At 40.0% G+C, this 20503-nt stretch overlaps 1 protein-coding gene across 1 annotated transcript in view; it reads right to left on the bottom strand.

The window, feature by feature from the left end:
• Positions 1–20503, bottom strand: part of LOC311208058 (kelch-like protein 29) — a gene marked incomplete at its 5' end in the record, with an annotated part of 143558 nt that overhangs the window by 63669 nt on the left and 59386 nt on the right. Inside the window, one exon of the mRNA XM_084284476.1 lies at positions 3286–3424. Coding sequence (XP_084140602.1) covers positions 3286–3424 — 139 coding nt within the window. The remainder of the gene's footprint in view (positions 1–3285; positions 3425–20503) is intronic.

The following is a 20503-nucleotide window of genomic DNA, read 5'->3' as shown; positions in this document are numbered from 1 at the left end:
AACTGCAGCAGAAATCACAAACATTTCACACCTGCTGTTCCTAATAACTAATCCTTTTCAGATGACTTTGCACTGAAAAGGACTGAGTGTTTTATAAGATCAGCTGCTGCTGATCAAGAACATTGAGCCCTGGCTTAGGGTTGAATGTTGTGCAGCTCCTCATGGGGGCTGGTTAACGCACTTCGAAGAGCTTGGCATGGTGCTGACCTCAGGCTCAGGACTAGCCCAGCCTCAAAATGCCCATGCTCATATATCTGAAGATAAATCACATGGAGTAAGAATTTTTCTGTATTAGGACCAGAATATGAGAAAGAAAGGGGTTTCGAAGTGCATTCTCATTACCAAATTTATGTCATAAAGAATAAATAATTTTAGAGTTGTTTTGGTCAATCAAACCTGGTTCAGCACTGTGCGCTAAAACCATGTTTTTTTTTCCCTACTAATACTATGACTCATTCTCATCAAATAGCCTTGCTATTGGGCAAGCACCTCCAGTTCTATTATGCTTTTTGTCTATGTTTTGTTTTTTGAAGAGGAGATAATTGATCTTATTTGGTTTTGAACATTTCATTTTTATTCTTTTGAGACACCACTTGCTATTCTACTGTCAGATACCAAGTACAACACACAGTGGAATCAATGGCAGAACATGAGGCTAACGATAACTAGCCCATGGCAAAGAATAGCTGAAGTAAACACTCTGAAAGATATATAATTCTCTTTCTGCATCTTTATATGGATGTGCATACCATCACCAAGAATAGATCATCTTCCCATTGAAGTTTCTGCTAACCCATTGATTCCAGTTGGAATGGCACTGGAGTTTAACCCTAGCATGCGCTGATGGAAATGGCGTTTATAATATATTCAACATAAAGAGATCTCATTTATTCTTCAAGAAAAATGTCATTTCTTGTTTTGATTTCTATAATAATGCAAAGAATGCAATATAAATCACATTAAGCTTTATGCATCATCTCAAAGGAACTGCTAACAAATATCAGGAGAGGATTCTAGACATGCTATATTTATAAACATACTGACTCTGTGAACTATAATGATTTTGGATTATTAAGGGCATGATCTTAAAAAATACCAATAGCCTCTTGCAACTTAAGTCCTTGACTTTCACTGACTTTATGAGGTTTCTAAAAGGACTATGCTTTACACTGCAAATATCCTCTAAAAAGCAGGTCTTCTGAAATTCCACCTTGTAGCCCTAAAATATTGTCTTGCAAAGACACATTTGCTCAGTTTACAGGTGAATATTTATTTTTCTCACCTGACAGTTTTGCAAACTCAACTAGACGTCAAGCTGGATTTTTCCCTATTCAAGCATCATCATCAGTAAAACAGGTATTTTTGCCTTGGATACACCTGTGCAACTCTATTAGCCTTCATCAAGGTTACATGTGTGCAACTGAGGTTATATATGGAAGACAACTGAGATGGAGAGACCTGACTGTGGACACAAATCGACCTCTGGAATATTTATTGCTGCTGATGATGTGAAAGAAGGCAAAAAATGGTGAGGTTGGCAAATGGACGAAACCTCTCCCTTATTCTTGCATCATGTGTGAGTTTTATGCGAACAACTGAAAGACAATAAATGCTGAAATCTAAGGTTATAAATGCTGAAATCTAAGGTTTTGCTTTCATAGTCACTTTTAAAAGATTTTTTTTTTTTTTAATTTTATTTCTTGGTTTTAAATGAGTGCAAATCAAAGAGTTCAGTCTAAATTACATCTCCATTTGGTAACAAAATAATAAAGCAGCAACGTTCCTCTAGTGTGTGCTTCTAGAAATAGATGCTGCCTGGTGACTTATACACACAAGCAGATGCGTTTGTAGCAAAATCCAGATGACAGTCTTTGGCCACTCAGTTATTGTATTTCTATAAGTTGATTCTAAGACGTTCTTTCCATCCAGACTCTACACCTTATCACCCTAAAAGCATATACTCTAGCCTTAACTATTAAATGATAATGAGCAGACAGAAGAGGAAGGACAGGAGAGATCTGGCATAGCTACAGCTAGCAATCATTAGATTTACAGAGGGGAAAAGACATGCTTCCTAGGCCAACATATTTTTTATGAATAATTGATAAGGCAGTCAGCACAGTTATATCATAGAAATGTAATATATATCCATAATTATAAAACCAGCTTTGTGCAAAAGGACATAATACACTGAAAGGAGATACCAGCCAATATGCCATCCTGAAATAAAATACAGTCACTATTGTGTTAGTTGGCAAAATTTAAATACAGGATTTGAAGCAAGCAAAATGTTCTTTAATCCCATTTTTTAGCACAGTCCAGGCTCAGTCTGCTCAGGAAAATACTGCAAGGCAAAATCAGCAGCTGCATTAATTTGCTGATGATTGAGAGAAAAATGAAAGTTATCCTCATGTTTTTTTTCTCCCTACTTGCTACTCTAACTTACTAATAATACGAGAGTACCAATTTATTCCTATGCGAGTATATGAAGCATACAAATTGAAAAATCAATGTAATGGAAAAAAAAGATTATCATGCACTGTTTAGAATCAATCAGCTAGAAACAGAGGGGGAAAATGCGAAGGTGGAGACATGATGTTTAGAAAATGTACACATTGCACCTACTCTAAGCTAGGTGTTTGTAGGAAAAAACTACTCTTTGTCTACAATGCAGACTGAGCTATATTTTGACCAGAAAATTGTCTTATTTCCAATCTTTTCTAAAGAAACTCATCAGCTGTTTTTTCTTCTTTTATAAGTCCCTGAATAATAAAAAATATCAATCCCTTTGCCCTTACAAGCCACACAAAAGCATGTAACAAAGATTTCAGGGTGAAGGGATTAAGATACTCAAAATGCTTTATTAACATGACGTCTCAGCATCATTCACCAGAATGCTGATGGCTTATTGTAGCTTGAAGGATAAACTTCTGCCATATGTGATGGAGTCCCTTGAAAGCATCGACAGCAAGAGTTTTTAGTTGTGGTCTGAATCACTATTAGTACTTCAGTTTAAATCTTAGATGTCTCAGTGGTGGAACACTTTCTTCGGCCAAAACAGGCCTCGACTGATCAGAAATAATTACACTGTACGAGTCAGACGTGTAACAAATGGATCTGAGTTTCAGTTTGGAAATACATTCAGAGGAGGTGGAAAGAATGGCTACTGGCTCTGTGACAGGAGATTCAATCTTCATAAACCTGCAAGAGAGGGGAGGAAAAAAAAGCGACACAAATGCGCCCTACAAAAGAACAGAGCAGATCACAGCTGGAAGGAAGGCAAACCTTTTAATCAGGTCCTTGAAATACAAGCTGCAGGAAGCTAGAACATTTTGGTGGACTTCAAACTCTTTGCCTTCAACAATAATTTTCAGGTCTGTAAACTCTTTCGCTCTGCGTTGCTGGTTCAACTCCTTCAACATTTCTGCAGAACAGAGAAGACAGACAGTGCCAGGGTTCCCATTAAGAGTTTTTTATTTTTACTTTTTATTTTTTTCAATTTTTTTTTTTTTTTGTAAAGAAGTAGAGAAACAGGAAACAACTGATAATTTTGTTGGTAAGATTGGCTCAACACAGACAGTCAGAAGTTACAAACAAAACATATTAAAAAAAGAAAAAGAAAAAGCAGGAACCAGTAGGTCTAAACAACGGAAATATATACAGAAAAAAAGCAAAAACAATCCTAAATTTGGAAGGGTTAAAATGAAAACAAAATCTTTCAGCATCAGCAAATCAGAAACACAGAGAATGCATTATCACAGAAAAGTTAAAATAATTTGTTATAATGAAAATCAAGAGCTAATGAATTTCTACCCAAATGCAAATAAGTTTTGAACATACTAGAATAATAGTAGCAAAAATATGGTATTGTGATGTAATATGAACTGGATATGGGTCAAAATAATAAAACCACAAGACCTGCAAAAATAACTTATCCTTAACATAGTAAAAATGTGTTAAGCCTCTCAGTTAACAGAATAAAACAGTACTTATAAATAAATAGAAATTACAGTGCATAAAAAATTAACCAAATTATCATTGCACCTTGCAATATACCTCAACTATATAGATTACAATTGTATATGTTTTAGAATTAGTTTAAAAGCATTCTTATGATAAAAAATAATCTCACGCAGAGAATAAATTACTGCCTTTTATAGTAATTCCCATTTTTTCACTCCAAGGATTTTTACCATCACTGCATTTTTATTTTTTAGCCTTCAATGGCTTCATTTACAGCAACAATCAACTTTCACACATCATAAAAGAATCGTAATGATTAAAATAACCTATGAAAGTGTTTCCATCCTGCAATAAAGCACCTACCTTGTGCGATGCCTCCTTTTTATAAAGCCTACTGGTGCTAACGGAATGAAATAATAGCATGCCACGTCTTCATATGTGGATGTGAGCTACTAAGCAACCTACATGCTTTACACACTGGCCAGACTTTTAAGGGTAAGACTTCCCTCCAACTTTGTGGACCAAAGGGGCTATCAAGATGAATAATATACTTTTCACCTGGGCAATAGCGTGGCTGTTCAGAAGCCAGTGATCAAGATGATAAAAGAGCTGATTTTAAATACTAAAGGATTTTGGTTTTATTTTATGTTTGCAATAGGTCAAGGTTCTCATTTTCTCAGTGTAACATCCCAAACACATTCCTCTTCAGACAGATCTGTAAATCTTGAAAAAGCTTCTTTACATGGAGTCCCCCTACACACAAAGCAAAAAGGAGCTGAAGAGTGGGTAACTATAACTGTGTTTAAAGCCCCTGCGTCTGGCTTTGGCACTCTGCTGCCAAATCATTGCCAAATGGCCCTGTGGTGAAATGGAGACCTAAATAATCTTTGTGTTCCCCAGTACCCCCAGTGAAACTCTACCAAGACTCATTTCAGAGAAGCACTAGCGGTTAAACAACATGAAAGCATGCAAATATACAACTGTTGCATTAAAATAAATTAAAGTTCTCCCAAGCCCCAACATCTGTGGCGCACATTTTTCAGGCCTAAGTAAATAAATGTCACCTTGCACATTTATGTCTATTTAATGGAAACACAGTAGTGTCTGAAAGGCTAATTATTCTGTGCTGAAATGGGTCAGTGCTCTCCAGAGAGCAAGCAGATCATTAGAGAGGGCACGGAAATAACAGCAGGTTGTGTCAGATCTATAATAGAGGAAAATAAACCACTTTGTCCTGTGGGTGCTATAGCAGGGACTATTTTTAAAGAATTTATCTGAGCTGAAGTACAATGATGCAGGCCTCAGTTAAAGACCAAGGAAACTTTGGACACAATGGGTGTTTTACCCGGTTTAGGGTCCAAGTGACTGTCATCTTCAGTGTCACAGGAACAGCAACAGGTGCTTTCTTTGTGGCATATTTTGGGAGGGAATTGTGGAAAAAGTAAGTTTCTGTCCCTTTTCATGCATGATTGACTTTTATTTCTGTCTTGGCCCTTCTCCCACTTTCACTTAGACCAACTACATTTTCCTCCATACCAACTTTCTATGATTTTGTGCTTTAAATACAATTACTTTCCCCGCTGAACTTTCTGATACTCTCTCATAACCCCTACTTAATTTCCCTTTTGTTTTCTGTCATTCTCTTTTTCAAATTTGCCCGTCTATTGTCCTCCACCCACTACTTTTGCACTTTCCCTATGTTCCTATTCAAGCTCCTTTTCTCAAGCTCCCGTGGCAGCCTTTTGCAATCTTCCTTGCAGAAGCCTTTCAAGACAAAGGCTCCAACCAAGCCTAACTCTTACGAGTTTAAGATTACACTTACACGAGAGGTCAATCTCCATCTCACCTCATTCTGTTTTCTCCCTTTAAAGCTTATGACCAATTATTTTTAGTGTTCGAAGACAGCAAATGTATAGCAACCACACCAATGGATCCTGAGCTCCGGGAGAGAAGAGGAAACAGCGTTTAGCTGCACTCTGAATGGGCTGGGAGTTTTCAGAGGTGTGCTCTGGGTAAGGACAGTAGAGACCATCTTTGAAATCATGACTGGAATGGTAAGACACAAAGTTCAGCCACTGCACCGATGGATGCTGTGCTCTCCATGCTATCTCCTGTATCGTGAGAGCTGGTTTCAATATCTAAGTCCCCAAATGGCTCCCCAGGTAACAGGCTGATTACCTGGACTTTACTGAGCACCCTTTAATTACATCCTGACCTGCAGTTCCTGGGCACAGTTTCTACCTATGTGCTTTACACCCTCCAGTGTGTTTAATGCCACGTGCATTCATTAAGGGATGCAAACCACAAAAAGCAGGTCTGGAGCAGTGGTGCAACCTGGCTCATACAAAACTGAAATCAGAACGAGCCCTAATCACAAACCAAAGCTCCCCTTTTCCACACAGCCATTTAGAGGCCTTAAGTCCCTACCCTGCCCCCATGACTTGTCACACTGCCCTCCGCAGAGAGACGACTACAAAAAGTCCCGTGTTTTTTGTAGCTCAGCTTCTGAACCATAAAGAGAAGAGGCAGGTGGAGAGGAGAAGGGAGTCCGGAGACTGCATTGATTCATCGATCTTTCTAGCCAAGGCCCCTTTGTATTGCTAAATAACTAGCAGGCATTAGTATTGGACACAAGGTTATATCAGAACGGGCCCTCATTCTCTGAGTATTTGTAATGCTCACACTGTGCTTAGCCAGGCATTAATGATTTATGAGGACTCAGGATGAGTTGCAAAACAAATTTTTTCACCAGGTAATAATGTCTGCCGATGAGTTGTAAAAGGAGAGACAACACAGTGCAGTGCTGGCAGTGAAAAATGATCTCAGCTGTCTCCTGCTAGTCCCTCTTCTGGGCTCCTCCTAATTTTCTGCCGTCTCTCCAGCAAATGGAATTTCCTGAAAGACTCAGAAAGGGATGTGCTGGTTATTTCCTCTTGTTTATTTATTCCTCTGGTCTCTTTGTTCTTACCCTGCTTTTGTTTGTTTGCTTGCTTCTTGTCTCACTAGATTTCTTTCTTTCTTTCTTTTTTTTTTTTTTTTAAAGACATCCAGCTAAAAATGAAGTTCAAGGATGACAGTAGAGTGGGCACTAATGTTTCTCTTCTCAGTAAATCTCTGCTCACTCACCCAAGGAATCTCTCTTCCTTCCCCTAGGTCCACACACGCTTTGGGATCTCAGAAACAAAGCCAGTCCTTTCTATCTTCATCATTGCTGATGCTAAATCGTTCTCAGTCAAAGACTGGCTGAATATTTTCTTCATAAAGAAGTGCTTATTAGCCACCAGCACATTCTTCCATAATTACATGAACCACAGAGCAGTAGAACCTAAAAGGGACTTGACCTGAAACCTGCAACTGAACATCTCTACGGAGCTTTTCAAAGGAAATGCTCTCTATCTTGCCATTTTAGCCTTCATGTCATTGCTTGGGGGGATTTAAACATAATTATATTGAGAGTCCCAGCGACAATATGGGCCAGAAGGTGTCAGTGACTTTCCTCAGGTCACTAACAGAGCAAGGAAGAGCTCAGATGCTTTGGCTCCTGGTCCCCGGCTCCACCCATTGCACTACATTTTCTTCCTCTTAATTACTGGACAAATTAGAACTGAAGAGTCCATAAGCCTAGGATCAAATGTAGGACCAAGAACAACTGCGTAATTGTGTAGGTCAAGGAAAGGGAACAGAAATTATATACTAAACCTTTTTTTTTTTTTTTTTTAATTACTTATGGTTGGATATAAAAATGAACAAGGAACTTATTCCCCAAGTTTATTTATTCTGTATTTCAGGCACAGTGGAGACTGCAGAACCAGTCAAAGATCCTCTCTAATGCACATTCCTGTGGCACGTTGGAAGCACTCAAGTTTCTTTCCACTTTTAATGAAGAACTCTTTCCTTCAGCTTAAATTCTGACAAATGAGGCTTTAAAAAGGGGCAGCAAGAGCTAAACCATAAAATGACTTGAAATACGAAGAACATTTTTTTACAAATAGTGTTTTTTTTTAAATTGTGTGGAAAAACTAACCTATTATAAAACTGCAAAGGGTAATTGGTGAAACATCACTAATTATTCCTGTGAAGAACATGCAAGAGACCAGTGCTTACCCAGGCAGCCTCGTGCTTTCATGATTGGTACAGAAAATGTGGGGAAGCCAAGAGAAGTTACCAGAAGGAAAATCCAATTACTTTCTTGCCTTAATAACTAGGGAGATTAATTCCCAAGGTTAAGCTCTCGTTATGCAAAACAAGCATTTTAACCATTCGGTGCCAGCACTCTCGCATTTTGACAACGGTAGAGTGTGCAAAACCACAAGAAATTAAATTATGAAGTAAAATACCTAGCAGTTGACTAGGAGTTGGGACGAGTTGACGAATGATGGGACTGCATACCATGGTGAGCCTGCCCTAATGAAATTGAAACACACAAAACCTTATTTTCCCCAAGTTTCTCCTCACTGCAGCACCTCCAGACACACAGAGAACTGCAAAGCCCAAAGCCTGGGAGTGCCCCCAGAAAGCTTCTCCACATCTACCCTTGATATGTAGCTTGAAGCAGCTGCGTAGAGAAGTATTTAGGTAACTAAATACCTCGTTTTAGTTAACTAAATGCCTAATTGCATTGTTAGGTCAATCTGATTGAGTTTCAAAGATGTACTTGGCTTTGCAGTAGCTGAGGCTGTTCTCTTCTCCGCTGGGGCATCTTGACATTGCAAACTCAACTACCAGTGAACAACATCCCTTGGAGTCTCTGTGATTATCAGGCAGGGACTTGGTTGTTCCCCAGCTGACAAACACACTACTGGCTACATCATCTTCCAAGCAGTGCGAAGACTACTACACGTCTCTGGAGAAGAGCTTCAGACTTGGGACTGAGGACAAGGAATAGGTCCCTTATTAATTTTTTGATCTGAAAGTGAGTAATAGTAGAGAAAAAAGGGAATGAGGGAGGCCTGGTGGGAATCAGATGAGGACGCCTCAGATACTACTACCCTGAGATGTTGAGTTTCCTTCCCAGACCCTAAAATTCATATGTCTGGTTGTCTGGACTGCCTCTGCAGCCAAAAACAGGCAGAAGCATGTCTCATGCAGAGCCTCAGATAGGATGCACTGTCCTCTAACATGGGTGTCTCTCCCCTGCGATCACTAAGGAAGGTTAGATAATAAACTCAGCACAGACACAACAGAATCTGTTGCAGATAAATACTCCCCCCCCGCCCCCCCCCCACCTTTTCTTTTTCCCAGTTGAACTCAATTTTAGTTGAACTTTGTCGAGGGCAGACGGTGGCACAACAAAGCCGTGACTGGGCTGTACAAAGGTCATTTATCTAGATGGGGGAAGCTGACGGATGGTGAAGCCCTTTCCCCCTGCACTGTGATGAAGTGCAAAGGCTGTTAATGCCTCGGGACAGAGGTGAAAAGCACTGACCCCATGACACTGGCGTGTTCAGCCCTCCTCTTCCAGTCTGTGCTGATTATGGAGTTTCCCCAGGATGCCAGCCTGCTCCAAAGGCATTTTGGAGCAACCAGCAACTGCTTGTGGCCATCTCCTGAACATTTGGTTTTCACAAGCCCTTAAACCAGCTAAAAAGAACCTATAAAAGCTCAGTCCTGACAACAGGAGTGCTACAGCCCCAAGCACAGGCCCAGCAAGGCCTTGCCCTGCAGAGTCTCTGCTACGCAGCTACACTCTAGTGAAGATGAGGCATATGCTGATGGAGAGGTATCACTGCTGGTACAGCTACACCAGCCTTGGAATAAAAGCCTCCGAGAGCTGTCCTCTGCTGGGTTTTGGCAGCACAGCAATGTGAAACGCGAGGTGTGAACTTGTCGTACTCCAAGCAGATACAGCTACGGCAGCAGGACTTCGTGGTGCAGCCCAACCTGTCTAGATCTTAGTCTTGTTGACACTGTTATACACCTGTGCTATGAAGGAAAACAGTAACAGATGCTGGAGAGTGGGGGAATACTTTTAAATCCCATACTGAACAAAACATATGTGGCTCTATATTATCAAATATTCTGCTCAACGGATTATTGGCAGTGAGACGCCCCGTTGTGCTAAATAATTTTTCATTGTTCACATGGACAATTTCTTCTCATCTTATTGCGATAAGAAAGGGCCAACAAAGTCAGTTGCAGTGATTACTCACTTGAGGAAGACAACTACAACTCCATGTGTAAATGGAACCTTTCAATATGTATTAGAAACCCAGGGAAGTCACACTATCGTGTTTTGAAAACAATTTTCAGGCTATTATCATCACTAGAACTGACATTAGGAGGTACCTCAAGGATGTCTTCACACATTATAGAGTTGATATTTCCCAATGTTAGACCACAGAACTATTTCAACACATTTTCTGTTTATATTCAGAGATGAACTACACCCCTAACTTCTAGAAAATTTCCTTTAAATGCAACTTTTGAGAGATTCTGGTATCACAGCTTATGCATAAAAATGATAAAAGGAAAAGGGAGTTTGGGGGATAGAATGCCTTTGGCACTCTGATTTATAAGGTTAACTCTTCAGTGGTATCCATGCCTGCTAATTTATAATCCTACAGGGTTACAAATGCACAGTGAGGATATGTGACTGGCTTTGAAAATTATCTGCATTTACATTATATATCTGGATGCACAGGAAAAATGGGAAAAAAATATGGAGACAGTCTGATTAGTTTTCCAACACAGACTGTGATCCTTGCAAGCAGAAGCAGCAAGACCAAATGATCCAACATAAAAACACCCATTGAGATGCTGAGATGAAGATGGAGCTTCCTGTAACAGGATCTGCAGTTTTTTTCCCCCCAAGATTCACCTCTGATCAAATATAAAGTTGGCTGCAGCCTGTTCCATATTGGCCTGTTCTATATTGGCCAAGGCAAACAAACCCCAGGGGATCCCAGCAAATTGCCAGCCTGGCCCCCTGTTCCATATATAACATGCCACTATTTCAGTTAGCACTGTAACTTGATTTCCAGGCAGACAATAATTTTCTCTGGAGACAAAATGAGAGAGAGAAACAGACAGAAAGAGAAGAAAAAAAAAATCTGTGAGCAGTGGAAACACAGAATAGCCCAGATTCAAAGAGAAATTTACTTCTGATTGTTTTATTTACCAGCAGACAGCCCTGAATATCAATACACGCTTAAGGGATGGCTAAAATATTTATTACTACGTGATTTGGGCTGGATTCAGTATTATCCTAATTGCTTGTAGCAGAAGACTAGCAGATAGCTTTTAGACCTTTTTGATCTCTTTATGTAGTGCAAGGCATTAGCTAAACGTTTCCTAGTTTTGAAGGCTTTGAACGCGAAGCACCCATCTGTGAAACCAATAGCGTAATCAACAGGCGCCCCTACATGTCAGCAGTAGTCAGAGGCTGACCAGTTTTGCTGGTGGAAGAACAAAAGCTGCGAATTGTGTATTAACAGCAATCAGTCACACACGCGTGCGTACATGCAGCAGGCAAGCAAAACGCTTGTTTCCCCAAATAAGAAAATAAGAGGAGACAGCTTCCTTAAAATAAAGCAGCGATGCATCCAACACAAATTGCAGATATTAGCGGAGAGCAGAACACGAAATACAACTGTAAGGCATAACACCTGACAATCAAGGACTTCAAAGCACTTAACATACATTAATTAGCAAGAAGTTGCGTGCCCTCTGCCCATTTTAAACAAAGGCAGCGCTGCCCGGTTTCAACAGGGGCAGGACTCTTTTTTTTTTCTTAAATCATACCACAGTATAATTAAGCCAATTCTTTGTAATAAGTCCATCTTTCCTGACCAACGGTGACACAGTTATTTTCTAACATGTCACGCTACTGCAGGATATAGATGCCTAATGAAAGCAAATAAAAACAGCTCAAATCTTTGGGACTGGAACCCCATACTTTCAGGAGATGTTATACATCATCTAAAGACAATAAAGTAGTAAATATAAGCATTTAGGCCAATACACTGGATGGATGGCTTAGTATCGGGCATATGTTATGCACTGGGTTAAATGCATGTGACAGCATCTCTTGGTCTGGTGGGCAGCTCACACGGTAGAGAAGTGCTCTTTTATACAGACTGTGTCTCCACAGCAAGTCCCGGCGATCCACTACACTATCAGAACAGACAGGTGTAATCAAATAATGCAAAATAAAAAAAATGAAAACAGCACCAGGCAACTCTAGGCCCTCCCTCAGGGTATGCTGCAATGGGGAACTCGTCTTCACCAGGCAGTTCTCTGCTCTGCAGCTTCAGCTCGTGTCAGGGGCTGTGCTCCTGGTTACAGAGGTCATGATAATCATACCTAAATACGAGGCTGTTCATGTACCTCAGCATCATAAATGGCAGTGGGTTTGGAAAATAGGACAAATAAATTATGGTTTTATGCCCCATAAGTGGGGGCGTAAGTGCAGCGAGATCTGAGCACAGAGAGCAATGGGAGTGGGAGCAGGGGAAGGTGGCAGGAGAGAGCAGGAATGAGTGGCTGGGGAGACAGAATCAGCACTGAATTTTATGTGTTTTTTAGCTTTAGGAACAGGGTACAACATGGTTAAAAAACATACTTTTTGTCAGATTTTCTTTGAACATCTCTCTGCTTATCACATTTTCAAATCTCTAGATTATACCTGTCCTAAAGATGTGAAAGACTTTAAAATTGCCTACTTGACTTTTTCTTTTTTTTTTTTCTTTTTTTTTTTTTTTTCCCCCTTCTTTTTCTTTTCTAAGCAGTGCAAAGTTTTCAAAGTTTAACGCCGTTGTAGCTGTTTAGGGATTGTTTTGTAAAATGTACTCATCCCTTCTGCCTAACTCATGTTTCCCCTTAGCAGGGTAAACCTGCATTTAAAAACAAACATTTTGGAAGGTATTTGTGTTAATAGCTTTTACACAATTCTTGGCAGAGTCTCTTTTTTGGTATCTGTGTTGCCTGAATAGTGAGTTTGTACAGTATGGCAAGACAATATGAGCTGTGACTGGCTGATAATGTAAGAAACCATTTAACTGCAAATGTTGTTTATTCATAGAGGAACGAGTTATCAGGAAGCGTTTAAGTAGCTGCCTTACCAAACTCTGTATTAAAAAAAGGCACTTTTAAAAAGTCTGTTAAGATTAAAGGACCAAGATTTATGTAATGAGTATTAAAATTTATGGACTCTCTAGGAATTAAGCACGCTTATAAACACTATTCTGCGAGCTGAATGACTTTCCCATAATGAAGATGGTTGATAAGACTTGGCTGAAACATTTCAAGCACAAATGAAAATAAAGGGACACCTCAGCAAACACGGTGAACGGAAGAAAGTCAAAATTTCAACTCTGAAGACAATATACAAATTTCACAATAATTTCATAACCTGAAAATATTGCTAAGACAAACCCGCAAAGGTACTGAACCCATGAAAGGCTGACAACAGGCAATTTCGAATCTAGACAAGCATGAAAGAAGCATGTTTTTCTCCTTCTGTGTAGTTATGGAAACAGAGAGATGTAAAACCCCTCCTAACCGAACAAGGGCTTTTTTTTTTTCCCTCTCCCTGCTCCCATCCGCAACTTTACAGCTGTCACCACAAGTCATCCCGCTCGCTCCTGCAAGCCAGCAGGCAGCGAGCAGGCAGCGGAGGAGAGGAGAGAACAAAAGGGGCCGCGATGCAGCTTCACTTCAAATGACAGCCGCACCAGGGCTCCGGCTTGCACTGGGAAGACAAAGTTGTAAAGTTTTACGGAAGAATTGAAGCGAATTCCTCTTCTAAAAGTCTTAGTGGGAAATCAAAGGTCTGTTTTAATTTAAGGTACTAGCAGCTTCTCTTGCTAATGACCGAAATATCTGGAGCAAGAGCTCCCCAATGGTAGCGTGCAGGATGACGGGGGTCCGTAAAGTCACGTGCACTGCTGTGAAAAGCCATATAAAAAGTAAAACATGAACTATTTCTAGCTTTGAATGTTAAAGACACAGTGAAATATAAGAAAGGCTGAATGCTGGCAGGTATCTTGGAAATACGCTGTTGAATCCACATAGGTCAGGGGAGGAAAGATGCTGCAGCCTTAGGTAAACTGAAAATAGTGGGATATAATTTAGACAGAAGATTCTTGATGGGAACTGGTTTGTCTGTCTCACAATGGAAATCAAAAGCATGCTCACATAGGGACATAAAAGCATTTCTTCGATACACTGCACTCGGTGAAAGCCACACCAGTGTTCCCACTGATTAATTTGTTTGGGTTAAACTAGGATATAATCTAAGGTCCCAAAATTTGAATGGGAATTGATGTTCATCTGCACGCTGTTTTATTGATCTGTGACACACTAAAACAGGGCTTACGGATTCGGAGAGCAGAGCTGCCTCTGAGAGCCTCTCAAAGGGCAGATTCTTTCTTGCAGCCTGAAATTCAGTGGTGAGATCTCCAAAAAGAAATACACAGAACTGGAAATGAAATAACCACCGTTTATTGTCTGCGGATGTTCTAATTTTTATTTTGCATTCTTTAAGAACAAAACAGTTGGTGGTTATTTACTTTGCCTTCTGTGATAGCTTGCCCTATGACAGAGAGTGGTGTCTCTTAACTAGCATGAGCTGCGCATCTGAACTGGTTTCAGGAGAGATAATTATTATAATTTAGTTTATTATTTTTCATTTCTCTAGACCATTAATTTTCACATATCGTATACATATTTATGAAAATTACCGTACCTTTAATTAACTATACGGTCTTAGCAGTTTATATGTACAAATGAACAACCCTGGGAACAAACTCATTAAAAATGTATTGCTATACTTCAAAGGCTTCAGGATTTCACCTCTTGCATGCTTGCCTTCTCCCCGCGTGGGCAGCAGAAGGCTAACGTGTATCTAAAAAGAACAAATATCTACCTGTGCAAAAGCTGCCCTTTACTTTTCACAGGAAAAGTCAATATTTCAACAGTTGGTTTTGTCTTCTGGTATCTGTGTGAACCTTTCTGTGGTCTGAATATTTTACAGTATTTTAAAATAAAATGTGTTCTTACTTTTATTTTTTTTTTGTATTTTACATTATGAAATATATCATTAATAACGATAATAAGGCTCAACTGTCATGTCTCCCTACACTGATGTCTTTGGGTTAGTTTGCAAGCATTTTCTAGGTCATTATTTTTAATTAATACAATGAATATTTGTATTCAAAATGTCAAACTGTTTTAATCCTAACACAAATATGAAATGTTGATCTAGAAAATAAGATGTTACTCTGATACTAAATAGCAGCAACGTAATTAAAAGCCTGACATTCTAAAATGAAAATAGAGTATTTGACCATCCTATGTCGTAATGAACTATCTACTTGCTATTGAAATGATATTAAATGGGATAACATATATAAAATCCATTTGAAACAAAATGAAAACATTTCTCCTAATGAATTCAGAAAACTTGTACCTTGATAATGATGGTTCAATGACTTTTGAAATTGGTATTATTAAAAAAAAATATATCTTTGAAATACCATCTTACAACCAAAATAGTTTCAATGACAACCTGGCTCCGTGAAGACACTCTCAATACAACAGTATCAGGCAGTAGCTATTTATCTATAACCTGAGGTTGCTTTTAACTCAGTTACATCTGTGCTCTAACTGGTAGAGCCAAACTGATGTAACGCCCTTGTAGGTGACAGTAAGCATTTACCAGTCCTAACCAACACACCAGTACAACAGAGAAATTTTATTTCTGTTCTATTTTACGGTACACCATTACTGTACTGTAAAATAAATACAGTTCTACACATACACACTTCCAGTGCTATCAAAGGAGCATTGTTTCTTGATTTCCTTATGCTTTTTAATGTTAATTTTCTAGTCAGCTTAATGTATGTCCTGGGTTTTGTTTAGTTTTCCTTTTTTTCCCCTAAGTGTTACAGCTTTATTCTTCAACTCCCTGTTGTACGCTTGTGATTTTCTCCTAGCAGTATTTTTTAAAAGTAGTAATATATCATTGCAGAATGTGATTAAGATAATTTGGTGCATTCCTAAGGACATTAAATTGCTAGACTGAAGTGTAATTTGGGTAGGCTGCAACTTTTTTTTTAAAAATACATAATGCTCTAAGTGCAAAATAAAATTGAAGATGAAGCAGCAGCTCTAGGGTCTTTATCTGCAAGAACTATAACAAATGAAAAATAGAAAAGATTTAGATGAAATTTTGCAAAATGCTATAGTAACTTTTGAGCCTGGGACTTAAGAGCTCTTGAAAATTTAACCTACCTATAATTCGTCATAATGAAAAACAATGATTTCTCCCGAAATAATAGGGTCAACCTGCATTTGACTAATCTAAGTAATGTTAAAGGTTAAAAAGATAAAGCTGGAAGGCAAGTACCTACTCTGTAAAATGGCCATTCAGCACCTGATTGGAGCTTTAAATCTCATCTTGTTCAGCAGGGAATAGTCTGCAACGACAACTCAACATAAAAATACAACACCCCCTTTTGTAAGTGACTGTACAATTCTCGCCTTAATCACACAAATTGTGCATCATTTTAACACAATCTTTAGTACTGGTTTAACTGAAAGAAGAGTCAGGGTTCAGAACTGGAACTGTGAAGTTTCACTATTTCTCACTATTCCTACGTTTTTTTCCTCTGAAGTTGATGGACCCAGAAGTATCCAAAAATATTTCTTTTAGGGTATTCAATCTATAAATGGGAAAAACAGCAACTGTGGAGTATTGAGTAGAGCTTCTAGAAGAGAAAAAGACATTAAGAAATTACTCAGTTTGACCCTACTTTTTATGTGCTTTTTGAAAGTAAAAAGAAAGTAAGGTTGATGTACCTTCAGGCATTGGTGGTACACCAAAACATTATCTTCCTCATGCCAGAAAAAAAACAGGAAACCACAACTTCCAGTATGTTGAACATTAAAACAAACAAACAAACAAAACATATTTTTTAAATACATAGTAATACAGATGGCACAGATCTGAATGGAATTCACTGAGAAACAATGCTGCTGCTGATGTTTTTGGGCAACTTTCATTTTTTTCCTAGAAGAAGGAGGCCAAGTAGACTCACAGACAAATTTCAGAGGAAAGAAGAGGGAACCTAGAGAAAAGACATCTTGTAGATGGACAGCTATAAATAAGGTAAGATTGTAAAGCAGGAAAACAAAAAAAAAAAAAAAAAAGAGGAAGAATCTGGAGCTTCAAGGGACTGTACCAAGCCATAGAAAATGGAAGGTATGTTATTAAGTGCCAAAAGTGGAGGGGAAGAGCATACCAAAAATCTGGTAACATTAACTGCAAAGCAGGGTTGTTTCAGGGCTGTACCAGTGGCAGAAACCAGCCTGTGAATGATCCAAGAGGTTTTGTATCATTAAAAACACACAGTACCTCACACACACATACTAAAAGTGATCTAGGAATGTTAATAGTTGCTATATTGAAGTTAAATCCTTATACGCCAGGCTAACTCTGAAATAATGGAATTACAAAGAAGTCAAAAAGTTATTCAACTTCCGAAGTGACAGGTATGAAGAGAGAAACCCTCTGGTACATTGGACTTTCCTCAAAGAGACTCCTTTCCTCCCATGAAAAGAGAATTATAACGATGCAGCTGTGGCAGATGTTAGTATATGAATATTTATATATCCAGAGGATATTTTGGTCTACCTCACAAGGCATGCTAATATTTGAATAGATTAATCAAAAGCGCGGAGTTCACGAAGCAAACTGCCCCCTCACCTCCTCACAGGAGGATGTGGCTCATGTTCTGCGTGATGCCACACTCCTGATGTACTCGGTCCCAAAGCTCTCCACCACAAAAGGAGCACAGGATAGCAGAGGTGGGCTTGGAAAGGACCCAAGGCACTACGTGAAAGCTGCACAAGGCTGGGCAGGGGGGTGTGGGCATTGCTGGCCTGATGGTGCTGTGCTTAAGCTTGTAGATTGTCCCTGCCAGTGGCCTTCACCTGCCCCTGTGACAGCAAATCCCTCCCTGGCACAGTATGGCGTCATTTGCCCCATCAGTTTAAGTCTCCTTTAACTCAAACTACTCTAAATCATGCTCCTGGCACTTAAAGCAAAGCACCTCCTGAGCCATTGGCCAAGATGAGTCGGTGGAAACTTCACCAATACATTTCTAATGATTTTTCTTTTTGTGGAGATATAGAAAATTCAGATTTTGTATGAATAGTGGTAACACTACAAAACTTTTTTTTTTTTTTAAACTGGGAATGAACCAAGTTTCTTTTTTAGAAACACGTTGTTATGTAGACACACACACGAACAGGCGCTGACATTACTGTGGGAGGAATCTAAATGGCATTAAAGCAAGTCTACACTTCAAATTGCTTTTCATGCCTTAAAAACCAGCAAAGGAGAACAATATATACTGTACATGCCTATTCATTTCTACTAGACTGAAAGTAACACAACTCTTGTCCTTTTAGCAGTTTCAAGTTGAAGTATTTGCTTTGCACACCTATTTTTAGGTTTGTAACTTCACATATAAGATATACAGGCACCCACAATATACATTGTGAAGTCAGTCCTGCTTTCCTGTGTTAATGGCATTGCACGTTGATTGATGTTTTCAGTAAAAAGATTCACAGCTGTCCTTGAGTGACTGAAAAATAACTGAGCTATGTCTATTAAAATCTTTCTTTTCTTTTTCTTTTATTTTTTTTCTTTTAATGAGAAGCAGGGCATTCTTGGAAAATCTACAAACTATTTAAGGGAAACATCTGAGCAAGGTGCTTTTTCTCAAGGCTGGGAAATGCTAGAGAGATCTTTGATATGCCAGCTTTGACAGTTGCTTCAGTCCACCTCTTATCGTTGCAGCAGACGGCCGAGGTTGTGACTGTTTTTCTTGCGCTCGCCGGTCCCTCAGGTACGGGCCAGGACAGCACTCCTCAAAAACTATTTCACATTAAAATTAAATTGTGATAAACACTTGCAGACTTTTACACAGGATGAGTGTTTTTTTTTGGCTGGGATTAATCAAATCTGCACTTAGCGGCGTAAAAGGCGTTTTGCCCTAACTTCGTTAGCCAGGCTCCGCCGGCAGTCGGGCAGGCACCTCCAGAGAGGGAGGCTTCTCCTTTCCTCAGACATCTGTTTCAGCACAGCTGGGTTTCCCCCAGGATTGTCCATCTCTCTCTATTAAGTACAAAGGAAGGCTAGCTGATTAGCTTTGATTAGCCGTCTGCATTTTTAGACTCCTTTGATCCAGCTGCATTGCCTCTTACCCACTGCAAGGCAGGGAGAGCTGCGGGCTGCCTGCTTTGCTCCCGGCGGATGGGGAGCACCAGCATGAAGGTCGCCACGCGTGTGCTGGCAGCTGATTAGGACAAAAAGAGGTCTCCTGGTCTGGGGAAAATCAGCACGTGACTTTTTTTCTCTCTTTGGGAAGTCACCGGGAGGAAACGAAGAGGCTTCTGAAGCTGCAAAAGCTCCAAAAGCTCTGAGAAAAAGCGTGTGATGTGAATGTAAGGGAGAGAGGGGGGTGCAAATGGAAAGAGAAGGAAGTTTGGGGTTTACTTCTGACAACCAGGCTGTTGGTCTGGGCATAACAAAAATAAAAAACTGTTATAGCCCAAAGGCTGGATGACTGCTTTTGAATAGGAGATGCATAAAAGCAAGCCTTGTCTGGTACTGTTTTGTTCCTGGCCTGGTCTCATGCAGCGTCCATTACAGAATTGCCCTTCAGAGCCTGGGAATATTTCCTATCCAAAATCATGCTGAAGACATAGAGTAATAATTCGTACATCCATAGATACTGGGGGAGCAGGGTAGCATATCAAAGAGAGGAGAAAGAGAGCTAGATAATCATAGAAAGCAATTTACAAGTATTCAGGAAAGCTCGTCTTTAATCTGAACTACTGAAAATAATAATAATAATAATTTGAATGAGCACCAAATGAAGGGGGGGGGGACTCAAGACTTTGATCTCTTTATGTGTTTGTGCCACCCCACTGCTTGACGGCTTCACCAGCCCCTGTCTCTTGCTGCTGGCTGGCTTTTTTGGGAGCATCCATGCTAGCAGCATCCTCAGCCCTGGCCCTGCTGGCACCGCAGCCCTTCACGGGGACAGGCACGGAGCAGCCTCCTCTGCCTCATCTGCTGCTGACGCTCGCCAGGTTGACAAACGACGTTTTCACTCTGTCTCTGGAAGTCCAGAGGCGTCCTCTGTGAATTTTATCAGGCAGGCAACGTGGCTGGGCTCTCCTTCGAAAGCACCCATAGATCATTTGAAACACGAGGAGCCGCAGCCTGCCGGGGACTTGGCGTGCCGGCTCTGCCCTGCAACCCGCATCTCCCGGCTGACAGTGAAATGCTTCAGCGCTGCTCTGCCAGGACGTAATTTTCCTTCCACCCAGCAACAGGCACGGAGGCATTTTGAAATCACACCGTAACCCTGACAGGTGCTCCGAAGCCTTTCAAGGCCGGCAGAAAGGAAAGAGAGAGAGGGAGTGAAAGAAAGACAGAAAGAGCATGCAAGGATGGGGAAGCTGCACTGAATTAGAGTTAATTAAATCGAAGCTTTGACAATGTTTAAATAACAGGATTCTACAGCCA

The sequence above is a fragment of the Netta rufina genome (genome assembly GCF_964035555.1).
Source record: "Netta rufina genome assembly, chromosome: 3".
NCBI classification, from domain to species: Eukaryota; Metazoa; Chordata; class Aves; order Anseriformes; family Anatidae; genus Netta; species Netta rufina.
The sequence above is the reverse complement of the archived record's forward strand: the minus strand, read 5'-3'. Positions and strand labels throughout refer to the sequence as shown.